Source organism: Taudactylus pleione, unplaced genomic scaffold (assembly GCF_031769625.1).
Source record: "Taudactylus pleione unplaced genomic scaffold, aTauple2 ptg000995l, whole genome shotgun sequence".
Taxonomy (NCBI): domain Eukaryota; kingdom Metazoa; phylum Chordata; class Amphibia; order Anura; family Myobatrachidae; genus Taudactylus; species Taudactylus pleione.
In genome coordinates, this window is record NW_028285396.1 from 426,286 (window position 1) to 446,863 (window position 20,578).

Below are 20,578 nucleotides of genomic sequence, written 5' to 3' on the forward strand. Positions count from 1 at the left end.
TGATGCTTTACAAATTTATTGCATACTTTTTAACATAATGTAAGATTATTGTAATATGAAAGTATAAATTATTGAGAAAAGGCACAGGATGTATTTTAATGGGGACATTAATACATAAAACTGTGGACCTGATTCAGACCCGCGCGCTAAGTTGCGCTCGCTCGCTGTGAGCGATTTTCGCCCAACTGCGCATAATTCGCAGTGCGCAAGCCAGTATTTGCGATCTGATTTTGGTTGCTCGTAAGCCACTATCAGGTCGCTACTTTGAGTGACAGAAAGTGCCGTTCGTGGGTGGCAACAGGGGAAGGTGCTTGTGAACGGGGGAGTGGTGCTGCGAACGCAGGCGTGTCAGGCCGACAAAACGCTGTTTAAAGGGCGTGCATAATTAGCAAAGTAGCGTCATTGTACATGTCACCTGCATGTATTTCAGCCCGCACTGATCGCAGTGCTTGCGGCGGGGAAAGGCAACCTCAAGGGCTGCGGGCAGCTCCGATGACTGTCGATGTTATCGATTAATCTTACAATTCCCGAAGATGACGTGTGTTGTGAGTGGCAAGGGGGCGTCTTTATACACTAGCGAGTGCTCATTGCCGTAGCTCGCTAAGACATAGAGGGCGTCCTTACGTGACGCAGTGTGAGCACTTAATTTAAATATCCGTCCCCTTTTTGCCAGCGAGTGATCACATCTTGCGAGCGGGACTGAATGAGCTCCTGTGTGTGTTGCAACAATATAGCCTCATTGGAGTGATGACTGGCTGTGAAGAATGATAAGACTTTTACAATGCTTGCATAAGACACACCTAGCTTGTGAATATTCTTATCAAATTCTAAATGCAAAAGTTATTTTATAAAGGAGGGTAATTATTAAGGTTTAGTTAGACAAAGTGTATAAATGATGACTGCACATAGATAAACAGTAGTAATAAGTGTTGGCTAAGACCTTCAGTGACAGAAATAATGAAGTTATATCTCAGCCTGAATGACTGCTATTTTATGCAATGAATGCTCTTGGAAATTAGATTTTGGCCTGTATGACGCATATTTCTACATGGGGTGTACAGTATATTCTGCTGAACACTGCTTTGGGGAAATACTTCAAAATTAACAGGGTGTCCAGAACTTTCTCTGTGCAATATCCTCTATACACTGTGCCAAGTAGCACTGTCTGGCTGGAAACACATGTCCTAAGCTGATGGCCCAGCTGAGCAGGATGCACATGTCAAGGTCCATTTCAGATAATGAGAGGATGTGACCCATGAACAGTACCATCGAACAGAAACACTGATGATGCTACAATTATTATTTATCCTCCACAGCAATGGGAATATATACAGTATTTACAATAGGTTCTATAGAGTAACCACCCCTTTTCACCTCGGCACTTAAAAAAAAAAAAAGCTGCTAAATTGTGGTGAATCCTGCTTTTTCTACTTACTCTGTCTGCTACGGGTGGATGATCCAGCAGAACTGGGGCGACTGGTTTGTTGTGGTCCAGATTGGGAAAACTGGGGAGCTATTGAAGGAGTCTTGGCCTTGCGGGGGCTGGTACTCTGCACATCAGGACTACGCGGTTGCCAGGTTCTGCTGTAGGAGAGATTATGGGGAAAGATAGAGAGATAAGACTGTAATACTATAGCAATAATACAGTGACAGCATGGTGACAGGTCAAACTGCTACTCACAGTTTTAGGCTTACTGATGTGTATCAAAGGTGCACAAACATTTTCATACACTCCTAGACAGTAGCACTAGAGTTTGCCAACTGAGCATTTGGCAGTGCTATATTACTGATTATCGGGCCTATGTATCAAAGCTGGGAGAGAGATAAAATTGTGAGAGATAAAGTACTAACCAATCAGCTTCCAATTTAGATTTTACAGGCTGTGTTTTAAAAATGATAGTTAGGAGCTGATTGGTTGGCGACTTATTTGTTACAATTTTATCACTCTGCCAGCTTTGATACATAAGCCCCTGTGTGTGGTGTACAGAGTGATGTGTAATTGCAATAAAGGTTGATCTATGCAGTGAAGTAAAGGATTCCAGGGTGTGGAAGTGCAATGTCACATTGAGCAACTTGATATTATAACCTAAAAGCCATCACCAATATGCCACCTATTCGTTGGGCAGATCATTGTAGAACTATAGTTCAGATTGCATTGGAGCGCTGAGAATGTTCTGGCCGGTGATCAATCTCACTAGATGCATGATGGAGCAATCACCTGTTAATGTGCCCATTGCTCTTCTCTGTACCAAGATCTAGAATTCGAGGTGAAGGAGGAGATACTTGTCCACGCTGCTCTGACCGACTGGGCGAGGAAAAAAGCTGGGATGACTCTGTGTCAATGGCTAGGAGAAAGAAGATGATGTTAAGTAGGAAAGAAGTTTAAATGTTATCATTTATAATCTCATCTATAGTTCAATCCATTTATCTATGGATAAACTGCTGTGGTGCAGATCAGGTTCCATACAGCAATGGGATGGACCTGGAAATCAGCTCATGCCGGCCCAATAAACAGGAAGCAAAGACACAATCAGCACCTAAAGGAAAATGTATTCGGCTTATTATGGCATTACAGTTTTGTTAATCTGCTTTTTTACATAAAAGAAAAGTTTGTTTGATTTTTTAATGAGAAGGACAAATAACACTGTCAGTAATACAGACACACACAACTAGAGCATCCATGCACAGACAGTTTCCTGTCACACAGGAAAGAAAAAAAAAAAAAAGACAGATTTCCTGGTAGCTCTGGAGAAGATTTTGGACAGAGTAAATGTCTTTGAACATCTGCATGTGACTGCCACCTGCTCTGGGGTCACAGTGCGGCCACTGTCAGAGATGTCTACATATGGCTTTGCTGATGAGCAAATCACACACAGACTCCAGACATCATTGTGAAACAATTGTGTCCCTAGTTGAACGGCAAGCACTCAGATTCAATATCCAATATTTGCCGGTTCCTGCCCCTGCATGGTGACACAGTAGCCTATTCCTTACTCACGGCAGTGACTTTACAATGGAATTACAGCATTCTCTGTTGGGTGCCCATGATATAGACATCAGATACAAATTAAATCTGAAATGGTCATGCTTGATAACTCAATGATTGCACCAAAAGTTAAGGCTTCATTGGACCAAACGTTCCAAACAATTACTTTCTTGTTCTACACAGACAATTTAACAGATACAACTGGTACAATGCATCACTTTGTTAGAAGAGTGAATGGTCTGCAAGATCGCATCCAAAAATCTTCAAAAATGTTTAAGTTGCAGTTTAAACAGCTTTGTCTTCTCTTGCAGATAAAGAAAGGACAAGTAGATCTGTCTCAGAATTGCTTACATGTAGATGATGCACAGTATTCAGCAGTAACAGGGCGACTTCCACTACGTGTGGGGGGTCTTGATGACACTTTGAAAATTCTGAAAGAGCTTGAAGGAACGGATGGAGAGACTGTGTTTTCTGGCCTGGTAAAGAAATAAATCAATACATTTTCCATAGAAAGCTTCAATTCTAAGAAAACACACATATCAAAATAAAACACAGTTATTTAGGACCCATGATGCAGCTGTATCATGCACATACGTACAGTATACAGTATATATACACATGCAGACGCACAAGGTGCACACAGTCATACATAATTTGCAATTGTGAGACAATATTGCTGACATTCATTTTTTCAAGGCATCCTGTGCGTAATAACAAATAGTAATTGGGAAAAGTTGTTGTAACTGCTAGACTGAGTTTCATATTGTAATTAATCAACCCCAGGTAGCATGAGGAGAAAGGAGCTGTGTGCCATTCTAATATCCGATCTGCCATTTGTACTCCTTACAATATACTGCTTCATGAGCATATCTGCATATAAAAAGTGTCACTTCTGGAAACCCACTGAGAATAACACAAATGTCCATAAACTCCAAGTATCTGTCCAGATCACGTCTATTTGCCCTCTAACAAAGATCTGCAGCCCTTATAATGCAGCATTCTACTCACACATTTCCCCGGCAGATGCCTTTATCCACCATTTTGCTATTGTGCAGAATTTAGTGCAAACAAACTGCTATTTAATAACACTTACCCCCCAATCTGCATATTCTCCAACCAGACGCTGTGCAATTCCATCAATGCACAGTCCCCAGAAGCATAGGCAGATGCACAGTGCAGTTATATGCACAATTAAATTACAATTACATAAATATGGCTTTGGAATTGCGTAGTTTTGGACTATCATAAGTGAACCTTTAAAAGTCTTACTCAGCTCTCGCCTACAGCCATTCTTGCCAACTCTCCCTGATTGTCAGGGAGACTCCCTGGAATAGCAGTAATCTCCCTGACTCCCTGAAGAGTCTAGCAATCTCCCTGATTGCACCTTACCCCATTATGAAGCTGTTATATATATTAAAAAATAGAGAAATAAACATTTTCAAAAGGGATAATTAGTGTAATTTCTCTGCATTGGTTATAAGGCACAATGATCCCTATGACTACATGCATTTTCAGAAAAGTATCAGGGTATTTTCATCAACATACAGATCTTACTAGCTGCTTTGGGGCTCATTTACATTTAAATATAAATCAATTTTATAACACACCTCTCAGATCTAGCAGTACACGCCAACTTTACTGCCGTGCTCATAGGTGTTGCTTTCACAATCTCCCTGAAATGCTTTTTCAAAAGTAGGCAAGTATGCCTACAGCACAATTTAACAGTATATCTCTTAATGATCCTGTTAGTTTTAGACTAAATTAATTAACTTGAACATTGTATTATGTTAATGGTGCTTGAAGAGAAATATAAAAAGACTGGAGCTTTCTTTGTGCATACAGAACATAAAATTGAGAACATACATTGTATAAACAGCCCGGTGAGTGCCAGGGGTTACAGGCCTCTGCAATGGTTCATCAACACTCTGCAATACACCAGGAAACATTCTCCTCTTCACTTTCAGTGTATGGGTCATGATCTTCAAGAGGGTGAGATAAGTCAAGATGACTTTTATAGATCACGATAATTACATAGCACACACATATTACACAGTGTTCTACAGAGAAGATTTATTCATTCACATACAGTAAGCCCCTGCCCCAGTGGAGCTTAGTTTACGTTCCCCACAACATATAACACGTGTGTGTTTATATATATATATTTATAATGTGGGATGGCGACACTCCAGCTTGTCAAATAAACGACACTTAGTTCAGCATTGTATTTTCTATATTCTGTATTTTACACACACACACACACACACACACACACACACACACACACACACACACACACACACACACACGAGATGAGCGGGTATCATTCTGTCACGGCACTCAGCCAATCAGTGTTAAGCCCATTGAATTCAATGGGCACAGGAAGGTAGGAAGATGCCGCCCACTTGCCTGCTCCTCCCGCTGCCAACACTACCAGCTGTATAACACACTGTATCCGGCCTGCACTGTATCTGACCTGCACTATAAACTGCACTATATCCGACCCGCACTGTAACCGGCTCACACTGTACCCTGCACTGTATTCAACTCACACTGTAGAACACACTGTATCCGGCCTGCACTGTATCCAACCCACACTGTATAACACGCTGTATCTGACCTGCACTGTTTCTGAGATAGCAGGTACGGAGCACTGTTTTTAATGGTTGGGAAGATTTTGGGGAAGTGCCCAACAAAAAGGCTGATTGATCGGGGCTTTACATGGGCCAGTCATCGGTGGCCCAGCGCCCCCAGGAGGAAAATACAGATAGGGATCTGAGAATAGGCATGTGCTGGGGGCACGTGCACTTGTGTAGGAGCATTCATGTCTGCTGTTGCTAGTTACACATGGATTAGGGTTTTTTTGTTTGTGGCTTGTTAACTACCACTGAGGCCAGTATTCAATTAGAAGCGAAAAGCCGAGATCTGCAAAAGAGTATAGCCGATTGCGACTTTTCGCCAGGCGGAAACTTATCTCCGTATTCAATTCCATCCGCTTTTCACGTACGCGGAAAGCAATGTAATAGGGGAAAAAGATTTGCCTCTGAATAGCAGGAGAAAAGTAGTGCATTTTTTTATTTTGGGGTGCAAAGGTGGGGAAACCACTCAGACCCTTGGAACAGCCCCTCAAAGGGTAACTGCGTCAAAAAATTCCCTAAACAAAAATCAAAGACAACCCAAAAAAGTACTTTGAAATTGGGGGTCCAAACATAAAAAGTAGAGAAATAGACTTTTCGGGGATCTGCAAGGATGGGTGAGGTGTTTTTTTGACTGCAGGTGCTTGCTATAGGTGCGGTTTTTAAAACTTCACTTTAGCGACTTTTAAATATGCTTGCACCCATTTTCAAGTACCCCAAATTTGACAGGACTACTTATTTTCTCCAACAAAAACTGCTTAATGCCATTCTTCACCACTTGTGCAAAGATGCCAATTAGAGGCAATTGTACCAACTTAAGTACCCCATATTGTTTCATTAGGGCTAATCGGGCAGTACTACATTGATCCCCATCTTTTGGGGGGGTTCAGGCTGATTTCCCCGATTCTGACACCACTTTTCGCCTGTTCTGACTTTGCGTGTCTTTGTTTTCGGGTCTTTTGGAATTGAATAGGGCGAATCGCAGGTTCGCACACGATAAGTTTCCGCGGCTAAAATACACGATGTAGGCGAAAAGTTTGTCATGCGAAACTTTATCTCGTACGCGAAACTAGATGAATACCGCCCTAATTGTTTTGAGCAAGGATATTCCACGTACGATTTTTTGTAAATTTCTTTGTTGTATTGTTTTCTATTACATGTACTTGTGAGTTGGTTTGGCCTACAGTATGTTTGTGAACAATATAGTGTGAGGTGGTCAAAATTGATGTAAAGTAGTGGAAATTAATGTTATTGAGGTTATTAATACTGTAGGAACAAAAAAAGCCCAAATTATGTGATTTTAGCAGTTTTTATCAATTTAAAAAAAAAAAAGCTACAGTTGACTATCTGTTTTAAAGCTCTAAAAGTGCAGCGACCCTCAGCAAGACAATTCTATAGCTTCTAAAATGCAGCTTGAGTGTGCATACCCCTAGGTACTCTGTGGTCAGTAGCTTTTCTCCATTCAGTTCTCCAGGTTGTGGCTGAATAACTTCATTCTTGTCTAGGTCAGCTTCCAGGACATCTTGTTCTTCCTGAATGCAATACAAAGTAAGTTTGCCATACATTGTAGTAGAACAATACATTAATATTATTACTACCAGTTATTTATATAGCGCACACATATTCTGCAATACAATTAACCTACCAGTATAAGTGTGGGAGGAAACCGGATTACCCGGGGGAAACCCACACACAGAGAGAATATACAAACTCCACACAGTTAGGGCCATAGTGGGAATCAAACCCATGACCTCAGTGCTGTACGTCAGTAAGGCTAACTATTACACCAACGGTGCTGTCCACATTCATAGAGATAAGATTATGATAGTTCCCCACAGAATTTATATTGATTTGTGATATATTTCACACCTTGTAATTACAAGAAAAACGCTCCCTTGTCTCTTTTACAGCCCCTTTAATAAGATATATTGATTTTTATTCCTTTAATACATTTTTTAGATATATTGTTTAATATGAGACACTTGGGTGCTACCTATCTCACTGTATACTTACGTATACCTCTAATAAGAAAAAAAGCAAAAATGAAAAGTAAGAATTATTGGTGCACTCTGCTTAACTTATTTATTTCTTATAATAAATTGCATGAAAGATGATTAAAACTCAATAGAACAGCGATAAAGATTAGAAATAAAGTGATATAAAATAAGATAGAAATAAAATTTAAAGAACCTCTGTGTCTTATTTGTGTCTTAAATTTTTAAGTAATTTATGTCGTATTAATTGGTGGTTTATTAAATGATATTTTATTCCCAGAACTGGGAATAAAATATAATTTAATAAACTACCAATTAATATGACATAAATTACTTAAAAATAAAAAAAAGTTAAGTTTTAACTAAAACCATCAGAGCCTTACACAGTCTCCAGAATGCACCAATAATTCTCACTCTTCATTTGTGCTTTTTTTCTTCACATTCATAGACCTGTACCCTTCATGGTTATCTAACTCAACAAGGTATTATTTAAATAAACATCTGTTAGCTTTTCTTTTTTTTTCCCCGCAACGCTGCTTCGGAACCACAGTGTATTTTATTTTCATGAACTGTAGTCTAATAAGCAGGAGAATTTTCCATTCTATTCTAAGATGCCTCAATCTTACAATATAATAGGAAATTGCTAGCCTTGCTATTTGACAACAGCATGTCCAAGAATCTGAGGACACACTCTCCTTAATATCACACTGGCTGCCTCTGGTGTGGGGACTGAATACAGTAGTTTATAGTAAATGACCAACATTTTCCAGGAACATAAATAAAATCCTAATGGTGCATACACACCGTCAGATTTTTCCTTCAGATCTGAACGATAACGATTTAAAAATCGTTCAGTCGTTCATATCTGAAGGAAAATCTGACATATCTGACATGCCTGAACGATGGACGATGAACGATGCGCGTTCCCGTTTGTCAGATAACGATATCTGACATCTGATGCGTTTGCAGTCAGACTTGGACGATTCCATTCATTTTAATGCAGTCAAAAATCGTTCAATCATTCAAAACTTTGGTAAAATCGTTCAAATCATTCAATCGTTCATCTGACAAATCTGACCGTGTGTATGCTCCATTACAATTAATTTGGAGCACTCCACCTAAAGACTGTTTTCTTAACTTTTCCATAATATTATATGTATGCAATGAGCACAAAATTGTTAATATAATGCATAATAATGTCCTAAATTTTTGCCTACATTTTCTGTCATGTGTTGTAGCAACGCGTGTATATACAGGAAGTCAAGTTCATCATAGTGGTCAATGATCACTGGGTCCTATTATCACTTACAACGTAGTGACTGGACGACACAAAGATATACCAAGGCCGTGACAGCAAGGCATATGCAGTATAATACAGATGCAGGCTAAACCTGGTCAGCTTCCCAGCATTTTTTTCCCTCTTAACTAAAACTAGAAAGTTCTTGAATACTTGTACAGGTTCAATATAAGTGAACCTTAGGGAGATTGCCAATTCAGCCGCCTTTTAGGGTGTAACATGCTAAATACATGACAAATTCAGCACACAAAAGGATCAGCATATTACAGGGCGTGTGTCTACAAACTGATAAGGAGACTTGTTACTGTACATCACTATGAACCATCTGTCCACTAGCACAGGTGGCCAGCCAATCACCAGACTTTCTGTCCATTCAGCATGGTCAAGCTTACCCTTCTGAAAAAAGTCAGAAAACTAACTAAAAAACCCTGTGTTGCAATTTATACATTCAAAATATTTGATATTAAATAGGACACATTACATTGCTTAATATTCTACTCAATTAATCATTGATCATTAAAATCCCTTTTGGGGCATCCATTCATCATCTGCCCTTTATGTATATGCCAGTATGACAGTCTATCCTTAAAATGCCATTGTCCCAAGGCTCACGGTTAGTAAACCAAAGATATCTAAGCAAACAGTGCTTACACTGACAGCAATCCGTTATCAAAGGATAACCCGATCTCCTGGAGCGGTGGTCCTAAGGGACACAAGTTAACATGCAAGTGGCGTGGAGCATTAAGCAATAATTATTACTTTGGTCAAAAACACATTTTCTCATACACAAAAAAATATTATTAAATCTAATCCACACAAAGATATTTTACAAGTAGTGCCTATTACCAGTTGTATGCACCTTTGTAAGCGTACCACCACTCTCCTGAAACCATCATCATCGCCTCTACTGTATAATCCACAGGACTAGTGGTATCTGACATCACAGCCCAGGGAACTAAAAGCAGGAAGATAAGGACTAAGCCCCGTCCCCTGCTTTGGGAGTGCTAGGAAGATGGTGCCTGCTATGTGAAATGGGGCCAGGGACAGGAAAAGGTAATACCAGGAGTCAGCAGCCAGCCACCACTGTATCTGGAATCGGAGTTACTATTACCTGTTCTGGTTAAAGAAAATCTGCTCTGGCCAAGCTGCGCTACCCGTAGGCTGTGGGGGCCTCACTGGGAGATCAAGGCTTTCGGGATGCGGCAGAGTCTGATAGTCGAGTACAGGCTTAATGATTGTTTAGTAGCCTCTGTATGTAGAGTCCCAGAGTGCCCACTGGTACCTAGTGACCCTCTGCCAGTGTGGAGAGTGGGTCGCGGTCATGGATGCAGTCAATGGCTGTCGGTGTAGTTTCTAATGCCTACTCTCATATTAAAGCTTGATTCCATAAGGTGATTTAGGCATTCAATTGGACTATGCAAGCATGCATAATCCAATTGAATCTGGATGCTGTGCTGTTAAGATCAGTACCAGAATAAGGTCCACATGTACCTGGAGCTGAAATATACAAAAAGGGCTATAGTGTGCTGCTGCAGGAGGCATGACCAACATGACGGGGTTGTGACTACTGATGTGGCAGTGTGACCAGTGTTGTGGGGATGTGGTCAAAACACACACACGCAATCATAGGCGCCAGAACAGGGGGTCAAGCGGGTGGCCGCGGAGGGTCAGGGGTTGTGCGTTATAGTAACTGGCTGCACAGCCCCTGCACTGCAGTGGATGAGGTGTAAAGTTTATAAATAGACTGCATACTACACCTCCTCCATGCAGTGCAGGTACTGTGAAGCCTATGCTATAATTGCTGTAATGCATAGCCCCTGCCTCCTGCTCCACCATTATACTCCTCCCTGGTGGTCCCGCCCTCCCCTTCTGTGGTGCCTGCCTCCTCCCCCGTGCTACCAACCTACCTACATCCACAAACAGGTAAGTTTGAAGGAGGGGAATGGGGGGGTGATGCAAAACTTAAATTATATACCCCTCCAACTTAAAGTCATTCTGCCGTCCTGTATATTATATATATAAATATATATATATATATATATATGCGCACACACGCAAAAAAAACAATAAACAGATAAAGTAGATAAGTATTTAATCACTTAACTGGCTAATATTTTTCCCAAAAATGGCCCCAAAGTTGTCAGTTATTGTTTTATGAACAAATTATGTACAGAACAGCTATTTAAACCATATTCAATATATTTTTAACAAAAAAATGCTAAATCAAGTTTAAATAGGTATTTAGATAATGTGATATATTTTTTTTTTGTTAAAAAGATAATTTTATAGTTTACTAAAAAAACTTTACTGTATTAGAGGCAGGGACGGAGTGTGGGACAGGCGGGACAGTGCAAGGGGGGCGGGATGCAGCGGCGTGGATGGTGCTGTCACAAAGTGGCATAGCAGGACAGAGTGAAGGGCGGAATAGGACACTGGGGGTTGAGCCATGGCCAGTGCCAAGTGGAGAGCATGTTTGAATTACCCGATCACTGTGGCCGGATGCGACCATGTCAAAGAAAGCCAAGCTTGGTGTGGTCGCATCTAATGTGACCATGCCAGGCAAGTGGTTAAAAAATAATAAAAAAAAAATATTTTCAAACTTTTAATAGTTAAAAAGAAATAAAGCATTTTTGTTCACATGGATAAAAAAAAAAAAACATAATGGCTTAATAATTGAAAATTGTGCTAACCTGGAGGTCTCATCTCTTTTGGGTGAGGGGGCAGAGGCACAAATGGATAAAGGGGGCAAAGGCACAAATGGGGAGAGGCACACAGTGGAAAAGTGTATAGGGTCATAGATATGGGGAAGGGGCAAATGCACAGATAAGGGAGGCAAATGCACATATATGGGGCAGGGGCAGAGGAAATATGGGAAAAGGCAGAAGCACATATAAGGAGGGGGCAAAGGCAAAAATATGGTAGTCTGAGCGAGCAGCACCGGTTCTAGATATTGTGGAGCTCACGGCGAAAGTTCCCAATTGCGCCCCCCCTATTTATGGAGGTGCCGGGCTTCCCCCAAGCTCATAGTGAATAATTGCTGTACACAGTAATGCGCCTTAAATATTATGCCACACGCAGTAATGCCCTATGTAACACATTATGCCACAAGCAGTAATACCCTGTATAACACATTATGCCACACGCAGTAATGCCCTGTATAACACATTATGCCACACACAGTAATGCCCTGTATAACACATTATGCCACACACAGAGTAATGCCCTTTATAACACATTTTTCCACATGCAGTAATGCCCTTTATCACACATTATGCCGCACGCAGTAATGCCCTGTATAATACATTATCCCTAATTCAAATTACGCCACACAGCAGACCCTTACTCATGTTATGACACACAGTAGTGCCCCTTTTACACAATGCCCAAAGTAGTGCTCCTTATACACACTGCCCACAGAAGTAGTGTCCCTTATACAATGCCAACAGTAGTAGTGCCCCCTACAAATAGCCCCCGGGAGTGGTGCCCCTTATGCAGAGCCCCCTATAGTAGTGCCCCCAGTAGTAAATGCCCCATTAATAGTGCCCCCCGTGGTAATGTCCCATATGGTAGTGGTCCCATTAGTAAAGCTGGAGAAGTGAAGTTTCAGTTGAAAAGTGCTACAAGAACAAGGAGAATGAAAAAAGTGGATAAGTCATAAAACTTTCATCCTATATGACAAAATGGATGCCTAATGTTCCAAAACTGGCTGCCGTGCAACTGGTTAAGGTCTAAAGCAGTGTTTCCCAAACTGGGTGCCATGGGGCACTTGCAAGAGTGCAATGGGTGGGTGGTCCAGAACATATTTAAGGTCAATGTGATAGTGGCTGCCAATCATAAAATTAGTTGACAAAAAGAAGTGCAACGCAGTCCACCACCACATATCTGACTCTAAAGATGACGGATGAGCACAATATACTTCATATATTTTTTTCAGAATTTCTCAATAAGAAACTTTTCTCCTAGGGGTGCCGAGAACTAAATACTGATGCTAAAGGATGCTGTGATTGGAGAAAGTTTAGGAACCACTGGTCTATAGTGTTCTCCAATCCACCATCATATCTGCAAGGAATAGATAGATCCAGATGTAATCAACCATAAGCTTATTATACCCTTTCCAGACTCCAATGCACCGCACACACGATCACTAAAGAAAAGAACAAATATACTGTAGGATGAAAGAAGGTAGAATTTCCACTTAATATGTTGCTGCCCTATGATATAGCAGGCATATGTGGTACAATCTACTTTAGGTTTGTTATGGTCTCCTATTCCTCTCCAACCAGAGGTACAACTTTTGGATTTAGTTGAGGATTGAGCTGCCACATTGGCAGCCAGAAAACTAGCATCATTCTTATTTGACAAAAACAATTACAGTAAAGGAGGATAATCTGGATCCCCTTTAAATAACTTCTGGAAATTTTGTTTCAATGTGCCCTTCCCTTGGAAAAGATCACAAAGTGAAATTGTAACCACCTATGCAAATTCCTAAAGATCTGACCTACTGGCTAAAACATTACTTTTATTAATAATATATCCATAGCAGTTTTCATAAGCCTATCAGAGTCTTGCTATGGCACATCGCATGGCTCAAAGTTAATTGAATCGGCCCCTAAGACTCATTTACAAACCATAAAAACAGCAAAAAGAAAAATTCTTTGTGCATCCCAAGTACATTTCAGAGTGCACAATCTTAAAATCAGTCAAAGCCAAGTTTTGCTGGGCTGCTTCAGGAAATGTGTAAGGTAGAGGCCATAATTAAAAAGTTACATACAAAATTACATATAAGGTGAACCCCCTATTTATTCACGTGAACTTTTACATTTTGCTAGCAGCTCTTTAATACACGGTCTGTCTATAGTGCACCTATAAAAGTTCTAAAGAAACACAACTGAAATGGTGAAGGATCCCTGTTTAAGCATAGGAGCAAAACCAGATCTGAGAGACTTCTGGTATGGAAGTGACCTCAAGAAGATTAAAAAAAAAAAAAAAGCTATGCGCTCTCCTACAAAACAGCCAGGACACCTGCAAATGTGTCCCCTTCACCCTCATTATATGTTAGACAATCCCATCCCATAAAATGAAATCTTGAATTTGCACTAAGAGCAACACTAGGGGCTGGATTCAATTAGGTGAGAAATCGGCCGATTTCATGGCAAATTATCGCATCCGAGTATGCATGGGTAAAACAGGCGAAAAGTTTTCACCATCTCAGACCAGGTGAAAAAAAAAATGCAAAATCCCTATTTTTGCCTTAAAAATGTGGGGATTTATTTCAGAACCTTTTGGACATCCCCCAATGATAAATATACCCCAAAATTTTATTTCGTAATTTGGTGAAAAACGACTGGTCAAATTTTGAGTGAAAAGAAAAAAAAATTGATGAAAATGGGTTTAACGTATTGGGTCTGGTATTTCGGAGGGCTATATGGATGCGTCAAGCTTTTTAAACATTCCACGTGGTTGCAGCAGGCGCTTTTTATGTTTTTTTTTAATGTGCACTTTTACGCCACGAAAATCTACTTTCACCCATTTTAACGTGCCCCCAATTTACATGGAACAGCAATTTCCTGGAAAAAAATAGCTTTCTATATTTTTTTTTACATTTTGTCATATATACAAATTACCGCCAATCAACGCAATTTAAGTACTTTTATTACGGCCAATAATACACTTTTAATTTCCAATGTACGTCAGCCATTATTTGGGGTGCATGTCCTGAGTTTTTCGCCTATTTTTTTATTGTACCTACCCGTTTTCACCTGTTTTTTGGTGAAATTGGCCAATGTTATCACCAACGATAAAATCAGTCTATTTCGCACCCAATTCAATCTGGCCCTAGATGCTCTTATCAAGGAATGTCTGAGATCAGCACGCATCCTTCCATTTACAGGTGCATTTGCAGCCAAGAGATGACATCTTGGCTGCAAATGCATTCATGTACAACTAGATGTAAGTGCACAAACGTAATCAGGTGACATTACAAAAGAGCATTTGCATAGTGGTTTATTACTTCCTTGTTTCATAGATGAACCTTAATGTTTAATCTGGCCATAAACGTAGGTCGGGCACAGTGCATCAAATGTAAAGATTAACTGAACTACCCGTGTCTGTGTGAGGTAACCTATGCAAATCACATTCATTGCATAACAAGGAAGCAGAGAGGGATCACAGGGGTGAGAGCCACCATTTGCTTCCTGATGACACTACGATGTGATCCTTTTATGTGTATTAATGCTTAGTAAAGTACTCACCTCTTCATCTTCCACTTCTTCCTCATCATCAGATTCTACAGCTTCATCAAATTTTTCCTCTGGTACCGAAGACAAAGAAGAGGAAATCCAGTTACTTTTCTTCTCTATCTAGAATCTAGTTATCTTAGTTACTGCATATGTATATTAATGGAAAAAGGACATTTATTTTAGAACTTGTGTTGCAAAATAGTGTTGTACAACTGATTTTAAAATTAGATGAATCATTTAAATCTTAAAGGTCTAGTCACCAGAAATGTGACCCTGTCAGGGGTCACATTGTTAAAGTTAAAAAAACTGCACCAGAACCTGTGCTAAAGAGCAATCCCGTCTTCCTACAACACGTCCCACCCACACAGCGATGATGGAACCTCTAGTGTGCCGGCCACATTGTGCACGCGCCGACTGCCCGCTCAGTGTGGGTGCTGACTTAAGTTGGTATATACGCAATATAGAGATATTCAGTCAAATGTGATGACAGTGCGTCCACCTGTGTGCAGAGACATCACGACACACACACACACACACACACACATACACACACACACACACGTCAGCGCTAAGGATACTGGAAGAGTATGTGCCATTGTAAACAAAGATTCTGCCTTCTATAAGTCTATTCAGCTCTAACTGCGACATCAGCAAGATCTAAGTAGCTCTCTGTGCTTTCCCCATCTTTGGAAAATATATACAGTTATAAAGAGCCCATAACTATGCTGCTAACATGGAAACTGTAATGGAAACTGAACACACAGCGAAATCTGTGAGGATTGTATGTTATGTAATGTGGAGAGAAGGACTGAAGTAGGCAGGGCTTGTCAGTAATGTGTGAAAAGTGCATGGGTAAGTGTAAATCCTGGCCCCTCTATTAATGGATGGCTGGACCAAGTTATTATGTGTTTGCACTCACCTGAGTTGAGCTGCCGTACGATGAATTCAATCTGCCGATTCATGTCTGGGTTGCCTTCATTAATAAAACATTTCAGAATCTCCTGCATCCCCTACAAGTAAAACACAGCTGTAAGACAAAGTTGAAGGCTAGAGAACAAAAACTTAGAACCACCTATTGACAGGTATGCTACTACAAAGGACCAAACGACTATTAACAGGTATGCTACTACAAAGGACCAAACGACTATTAACAGGTATGTTACTAGAAAGGACCAAACATCTATAAACAGGTATGTTACTAGAAAGGACCAAACAACTATTAACAGGTATGCTACTAGAAAGGACCAAACAACTATTAACAGGTATGCTACTAGAAAGGACCTTAATCACACATTATTGCCTGTGTGGTTAAGGTAGCCACACAGAAAATGATTCTATGAAATGTCCAGGTATACTAGAAAGGACCAAAGGACTAGGTATGCTACTACAAAGGACCAAACAACTATTAACAGGTATGCTACTAGAAAGGACAAAACAACTATTAACAGGTATGCTACTAAAAAGGACTAAACATCTATAAACAGGTATGCTACTAGAAAGGACCTTAATCACACATCATTGCCTGTGTGGTTAAGGTAGCCACACAGGAAATGATTCTATGAAATGTCCAGGTATAATAGAAAGGACCAAAGGACTAGAAAGGACTAGGTATGCTACTAGAAAGGACCAAAGGTCTAGGTATACTACTAGAAAGGACCAAACGACTATTAACAGGTATGCTACTAGAAAGGACCAAAGGTCTAGGTATACTACTAGAAAGGACCAAACGACTATTAACAGGTATGCTACTAGAAAGGACCAAACAACTATTAACAGGTATGCTACTAGAAAGGACTAAACATCTGTAAACAGGTATGCTACTAGAAAGGACCTCAATCACACATCATTGCCTGTGTGGTTAAGGTAGCCACACAGGAAATGATTCTATGAAATGTCCAGGTATACTAGAAAGGACCAAAGGACTAGAAAAGACTAGGTATGCTACTAGGAAGGACCAAAGGACTAGGTATGCTACTAGAAAGGATTAAAGGACTAGAAAGGACTAGATATGCTACTAGAAAGGACCAAAGGACTAGGTATGCTACTAGAAAGAACCAAACAACTATTGACAGGTATGCTACTAGAAAGGATCTAAACCACACATCATTGCCTGTGTGGTTAAGGTAGACACATAGGAAATGATTCTATGAAATGTCATTAAAATATGAGATATGGTAAGAACTTACCTTTGTTATCTCTATTTCTACGAAGTCCATAGGGTTCCACAGGATACCTTGGGGGTATAGGTGATGACGTCAGGCATCGGGCACCATAGAGTTAAGTTTTCAGCCTCCCAGGATGCATCAGAGTCCCCTTCTATACCCCGCCCCCGAGCCAAGGCATCTCAGTTACGTACCAAGCCATAGGCCGGAGGAGGAGAAGGAAGAGAGAGAAAAAAGATCTGGACACACACAAGAATCACATTCTCACCAGAGGGAGACGGAAAAACCGGTGACCAGAGTAAAGCCCATCTGCAGCACAGGTGCGACAGGGCGGGAGTACTGTGGGACCCTATGGACTTCGTAGAAATAGAGATAACAAGGGTAAGTTCTTACCATATCTCATATTTTCTACATCAGGGTCCATAGGGTATCCACAGGATACCTTGGGGATGTCCAAAAGCAGTATCCTTCAAGGGTGGGGACGCTCCTGTGCTGAAAGGAGAATCCGCCGCCCGAAGGAAGCATCCTGAGAGGCAAAGGTGTCAGACGCGTAATACCTCACAAAGGTATGGACAGAGGACCATGTGGCAGCCTTGCAGATCTGGACTGCAGAGGCACCACGTCGAGCTGCCCACGAAGGACCCACAGACCTAGTGGAAGCCCTCACAGAGGATGGAACCGGAAGGCCTTCATGAAGATAAGCTTCTGAAATTGCCATACGAATCCAACCTGCCAAAGTTTGCTTTGAAGCAGGCCAACCCTTTTTACGGAAGCCATAGAGGACAAACAAGGTGTCCGACTTCCTAAACGAGGAAGTGCAGTCAACATAAATCCTTAAGGCCCGCACAACGTCCAAAGTGGCCTCACCCACTGAAAGGTCGGGTGAGTTAAAAGCAGGCACAACGATTTCCTCATTGATATGGAAACGTGAAACAACTTTGGGAAGAAATTCAGGACGAGTGCGCAGCACTGCCCTGTTCCCATGAAAAATCAGGAAAGGGGTCTACAGGATAGAGCCCCGTCAGAAACACGTCTGGCCGAAGCGATGGCCAGAAGGAAAATTGTTTTAGCTGTCAGCCATTTAAGGTCCACTGAGCCCAGTGGTTCAAACGGCGGTCCCTGGAGCGCCCTCAGGACCACAGCTAAATCCCAAGGCGCCACCGGTGGAACAAATGGCGGCTGAATTCGAAGAACACCTTGCATAAAGGTGCACATCCTACGATGGAACCAGCCGGACAGGGCAGACACCTGCACCTTCAGAGAAGCAAGGCGAAGCCCATGGTCTAGTCCCGCCTGTAGGAAAGCTAACATTCTAGACAGACGGAACTCCCGAGGTGCATAACCTCTTGGCCGACACCACTGGAAGAACGTATGCCACACACGATGGTATATTCTTGCAGAAGAAGGCATCCGAGCTCTTAGCATAGTTCGTACTACAGAGCTGGAAAACCCCCTGGACCTTAACATGGCTGTCTCAACAGCCACGCCGTCAAAGACAGCCGAGTCAGGTCCGGGTGAAGACAAGGACCCTGTGACTGTAGGTCCGGTCATAGCGGCAACCGCAGAGGACTGTCCACGGACAGACCCTGAAGGTCTGAGAACCAGTGCCGCCTGGGCCACGCGGGAGCTATCAACAGGAGCGTCCCTCCTTCCTGTTTGAATTTCCGGATTACCCGTGGGAGAAGGGAAAACGGAGGAAAGAGATAAGCAAACACTGGATGGACGCCATGAGGTCGATCTCTGGAAGACCCCACCTGTCCACCAGAAGTTGAAAGACATCCTGGTGCAGAGACCACTCCCCCGGATGAACGTCCTGGTGACTGAGAAAGTCCGCCTCCCAGTTGAGAACTCCCGGGATGAATACTGCTATGGCCGGGAGATTGCGCTGCGCCCAGAACAGGATGCGGGACACCTCTACGAGTGCCGCCCGACTTCGGGTTCCTCCTTGTTGATTTATGTAGGCCACGGTGGTGGCGTTGTCCGACTGGACCTGCACGGGGTGACCTTGGAGAACCCGCTGTGCCTGCTGGAGAGCATTGAAAACGGCGCGGAGTTCCAAGATGTTTATCAGAAGCTCCTTTTCCGCCTGAGTCCATCTGCCCTGGAACAAGCGTGGACCCATGACCGCTCCCCAGCCCCGAAGGCTGGCGTCCGTTGTCAATAGGACCCAGTTCGCCACCCAAAACGGACCACCCTTGTTAAGATGGGTCGTCTGCAACCACCAGGCAAGGGACAGGCGAACCTCCGGAGTGAGCACCATCGTCTGGGACTTTAGACTCTGAGGCAGTCCATTCCATTTGGACAGGATCAATTGCTGTAGAGGTCTGGAGTGAAACTGGGCATATTCCACCATGTTCAATACTGACACCATGGAGCCCAGTAACCTCATCGCCGAGTGTAGAGACACACGGCGACTCTGCAGACAACTGCACACCCTCAACTGCAAGGCAGAGATCTTTTCTCCCGTTACAAAGATCCGCTGCTGACTGGAGTCCAATAAGGGTCCGAGGTGCAGAATCCTCTGAGACGGGATCAGGGTGGACTTTTGCCAGTTTATCAACCAGCCGTGCCATTGCAGTACTGCAATCGTCAGATCCAAGTGGCGTAGAAGGAGCTCTGGAGACCCTGCTACCAACAAAAGGTTGTCTAGGTACGGCAACATGTGGACTCCCTGCAGCCGCAGGAACGCCGCCATGACCGCCATAACCTTGGTGAACACACGTGGTGCTGTCGCCAGGCCAAAAGGCAACGCCCGAAACTGAAAGTGATCGTTGCGGATTGCAAACCTGAGAAACTGTTGGTGACGCAAGAGAATAGGGACATGCAGGTAAGCGTCCTGTATGTCCAACGACACCATGTAATCCCCAGGTTCCAGCACCAGAATGATGGACCGTAGAGTCTCCATCCGAAACCGCGGCACCCACAAGGACTTGTTGAGGGCTTTGAAGTTGAGAATCGGACGGTACGACCCATTGGGTTTCTGCACCAAAAATAGATTGGAATAGAAACCCTGGCCCCTCTGGGAGAATGGAACAGGCACTATAACTCCAGCCTGGAGCATAGTGTGCAAAACCTTCCGTAGTTCCATGGCTTTGTTCCGGTCTGATGGAAGAATCGGGATGGGGGCCTGTGCCGAAAGGAGAGGGCATACCCGTGAGTAACCACCTCTTGAACCCAATTGTCTGTCGTGGTTACCGACCAACATTGAGCAAACTGCAGCAGGCGGCCTCCCACTTTGGGATCCCCCAAAGGGAGGCCCGGACCGTC

At 42.4% G+C, this 20,578-nt stretch overlaps 1 protein-coding gene across 6 annotated transcripts in view; it reads right to left on the reverse strand.

Annotated features, from left to right (window-relative positions):
- The window catches only part of ARMC9 (armadillo repeat containing 9), a 185,628-nt gene that overhangs the window by 1,350 nt on the left and 163,700 nt on the right, over positions 1-20,578 (reverse strand). For 5 of the 6 annotated variants that reach the window (XM_088460934.1, XM_088460937.1, XM_088460935.1 and 2 more), the window contains 7 exons: positions 16,069-16,159; positions 15,162-15,220; positions 7,047-7,151; positions 4,850-4,965; positions 3,338-3,462; positions 2,219-2,345; positions 1,436-1,584 (listed from right to left, as the gene is read on the reverse strand). In XM_088460934.1, coding sequence (XP_088317060.1) covers positions 1,436-1,584; positions 2,219-2,345; positions 3,338-3,462; positions 4,850-4,965; positions 7,047-7,151; positions 15,162-15,220; positions 16,069-16,159 — 772 coding nt within the window. The remainder of the gene's footprint in view (positions 1-1,435; positions 1,585-2,218; positions 2,346-3,337; positions 3,463-4,849; positions 4,966-7,046; positions 7,152-15,161; positions 15,221-16,068; positions 16,160-20,578) is intronic. The other variant, XM_088460936.1, reaches the window with a different exon arrangement.